The sequence below is a fragment of the Limulus polyphemus genome, unplaced genomic scaffold, assembly GCF_000517525.1.
Source record: "Limulus polyphemus unplaced genomic scaffold, Limulus_polyphemus-2.1.2 Scaffold314, whole genome shotgun sequence".
Lineage (NCBI taxonomy): Eukaryota > Metazoa > Arthropoda > Merostomata > Xiphosura > Limulidae > Limulus > Limulus polyphemus.
Genome location: NW_013665924.1, coordinates 168,547 through 172,223, shown reverse-complemented (window position 1 = coordinate 172,223; position 3,677 = coordinate 168,547). Strand labels below are relative to the sequence as shown.

Below are 3,677 nucleotides of genomic sequence, written 5' to 3'. Positions count from 1 at the left end.
GAGGCGTTGTTTCCTTTTTTGTATTCAAACAGCATTGCATTCCGAATGTGGGTCTCGTCGTGTGCCATCACTATAAGGGATTATAGTATACTAAACTTTACACATTACATAGGCTACACTAACGTGACGTTTAGGCGGTTCGTTTAACTATTATACGTGATGTACATTTTTTGGGGGTTGCTTAATGCAAGTGTTCCAAAACGCGACATTAATTTCTTGACGACCTAATACTTTTATCCACGTTAACGAGAAATCAAATAGTCTCAACCACAGCAGTTCCATTATAAATCTCAGTATTAAATTTGGCCTCAAGTTTACATAAAACTAGATCGTTTGGGAAAAGTATTCTGTTTTCTATACTTATGTAATGATATTTAGCATGATACTTTAATTGAAGAGAAAAAGAGAAAAAACTCCAACAATTGTTTTGAATTTCGCGCAAATTTACACGATGGCTGTCTACGTTAGCCGTACCTAATTTAGCAGTGAAAGACTGCTAGTCATCACCACTCATCATCATCATCATAGTGGGATTCCCCGTCACATTATCACGGCTCCACGGTTGGAAGGGCGTGGCAGGGATTCGAACCCGCGACCCGCAAAGTACGAGTCTAGCGTGTTAACCACCTGGCCATGCTGGGCCTCATTGTTTGATTTTTAGAATCTCATGAAATCATGTTAAGAAGCAGTTAAACATATTTTATTTTGTAAACAAACTCATATATTAATATGAGCTTGAAAATACGACATTATTAACTAGGGTCTTTTGAGTGTGCCTGATATATATTTATTTATTTAGCTGGACAGTTTATTGTAGGAGAAAATTTGGAAAATTGTTTCGATGTCGTCCTTTTTTGCTAAAACCAAAAATTTTCCTTTGTTTTTGCAGTGAACTTAATCGCAAACAAATTATTACTCAATTTACATAATTATTATCAGTTTAAGATTTGGCACTGATAAAAGTACCTGTATGTAGGGACAGGAAAACCTTGAGCAACACAACCAAGCTCGATGGTGTCGCCCTCTGTGGCTTGCACTAAATGTTGTCTGTCTAAAATGTTTGGAGCCGACTCGCCTTGAGGATCTGGCAAAAAAATAAAAATAAAATAATATACAGATTATCTAAAAATTGTCAAAAATGAATAGAAACCAGTTTAGGGTAAATGTGAAATAGTTTGACAATAGATCCAGCGTAATGAAACCGTAGTTAAAACCATATTCAGGTGACGGGTAGTTCAGATATTTGTTATCATTATTACTAACGCGTGTGAACAAGAAATCAAACATTGGATTTTTGAATCATCAAGAAATACTACTACTCCGATAAATTATATTTCATTTCCTACATATCTGAACTAAAAAAAAATTGCTAAAAGTCTAGCTTTGAACGTTTTCCAATATAAACTTATTGTCAGTTGTTTCATTCAAAGATTACTTTTTAGTTACCTGTTATTACGGACTTCTGGCCGAAACTATGGTATAAAGAAGTGTTTAAATTTAAAGGTTTAAACATATGAGAGCTTCTGTTGATTGAAGAAATGTGTAATAAAAACTTAATATTTGACCGAATTGTCAAATTGATTTACTATTTATGTATTTGCAGTATTTCTTTATTAGTTGTAAACTGTTAAATAAATACCCAAGGTATTTAACTTTGCTGTGACTTTATAAACTTTATGTAAATGACATCTTTTATTCTAAGACGTTCTGTTAAGAGGAGTTCATGTTTTAAAATCTCACAATAAGAATTGTTTTGTTGTCAAGAAGATTTTATATTTACATTCTCAGACATTATAACATTTAACACGTGTTTACCTGACGGATACTTAATGTTTGATATCGATAAAGATTCACACATAACGTGTAAAACGTTCCCACCTCTGACAATTAATCTTCCGCTAGTATCACTGCTCGTTACTTGTGACGTCAGGCGATGATGAGCAACACACTTGTAACTGGCTCTTCCATCATTTGCTGTCACGCCTCTAATATAAAGCTTGCCTGTAGGAAGAATGCTGTACCTGCCACCTGGTTACATAAAAAATAACCACGTTACTTAAATAACTTTGAAATAGCATTATAGAACCTACATGTAATGTTCCTTTCCGTGGTAGTTGCCGTAAAGCGGAAGTTTTTTAAAACATTATGAAACCATGGAAACCTCTTATTTTATTCCTTCCGTCACGGAACCCCAATTCTTATGCTACCACCCTTAAAGCCTAGTCTATATGAAAATGATAAAATTCGTAACCGTATTTTTAATGTAAAATTGCAAATAAATATACAAAAGTATTATACTGAATATGAACTGACTCATGACGGGTTAACACTCAAACAATGAAAAACAAAAACAAAAAAACGCCATTACCTATTACCTTTGTGAGGAATCCCTGGCGACCTTTTGCGGAACCCTGGGGTTTCATGGAACACAGTTTGAAAATCATTGCCGTAGTAGAGGATCAAAATGCTTATATATATCTATATCTCTTTATTAGTGACACAAACCGTATCCCTACCGGTATTGCAGTGTTGTCATTTATATTAAAACAAATGTTTGCCAAGAAGAAGGCCTACAGGGAGGGGGGGTCATGCACTTGCCTTCTCTAGGAAGAAACAACAACCTAATATGACATATAAGTAAAGACAGGCTTAAGACAAATATTCTATAAATAATAACATTCCAGCTACTTTTGACAGCTATTTTATAGTTCACTTCAAAGCCTACAATAGGGTTCTATAAATCCCATAACTAATTTTTCAACAATAAATAATACATTTCTGTTTTGGTATGAAAGCTTTTTACAAGATGGCGGAACATGATTAGAATTATACTTGTCGTATATTAGATCTATTATACTTTTAAACCATACATTCTTTATCTAGTCCATTAAGTATTTTCAAGAAATAAAAGAGTGTATGATAATAATATTCCAATCACAATATATTCGCCACATCCATTGTCGACGACGCGTTTCGCTCACTCCAGAGCTCTTCAGGCCGGCTGCGATATAACAAACACAGTAGTTCTGGATTGAGCGAAACCGATACAATGAACACATTATTTTATTAAAACTAGTAAGTAATAGCAATAGCTTCCGTTTTAGTCCAAACTCCATTAAGTTTCACACCAATCTTTTTTTTCTTACAAAAATTACGTAAGGGCTACCTTGCGTACATAAGTATTTCGCAATTTTGAGCTAAAAGCATCATACTTAAAGGATTATAACACTGATGTGCAGGAAATCCGAAAGAAACGCAAAGTGGAGTAATAAGGCATAAAAATTGCCTCTACTAAAGCAATTATTTATAATGGTTGTTCTTGCATAGAACAGTATTACATGAAAAAATACCAAACTTGTAAGTCTTTAAAGGATTGTAAATCCAGAAAGAAATGAACAACATTCAGATAAGAACCAAAATAACGTGTAAAAACCTCAACGAGAAAATAAGACATTTGTCATCTTATCCAGACAATATTCTTCAAAAATGGTAAGAAGCATCGTCCTATCCTTAATATACAAAAAAAAAAGAGTTGTTAAAAGAGTAGCCCAAGAGTTGGAGGTGGGTAGTGACGACTAGCTGCCTTCCCTCTAGTCTTACACTGCTAAATTAAGGACGGCTAGCTCAGACAGCCCTCGTGTAGCTTTGCGCGAAATTCAGAAACAAACCTAACTTGA

General features: G+C 34.3%; 1 protein-coding gene across 1 annotated transcript in view; it reads right to left on the bottom strand.

The window, feature by feature from the left end:
* LOC106457295 (Down syndrome cell adhesion molecule-like protein Dscam2) overlaps window positions 1–3,677 on the bottom strand; it is an 80,285-nt gene that overhangs the window by 51,784 nt on the left and 24,824 nt on the right. Inside the window, exons 3-4 of the mRNA XM_022383172.1 lie at window positions 1,879–2,028; window positions 967–1,084 (exon numbers count right to left, since the gene is read on the bottom strand). Coding sequence (XP_022238880.1) covers window positions 967–1,084; window positions 1,879–2,028 — 268 coding nt within the window. The remainder of the gene's footprint in view (window positions 1–966; window positions 1,085–1,878; window positions 2,029–3,677) is intronic.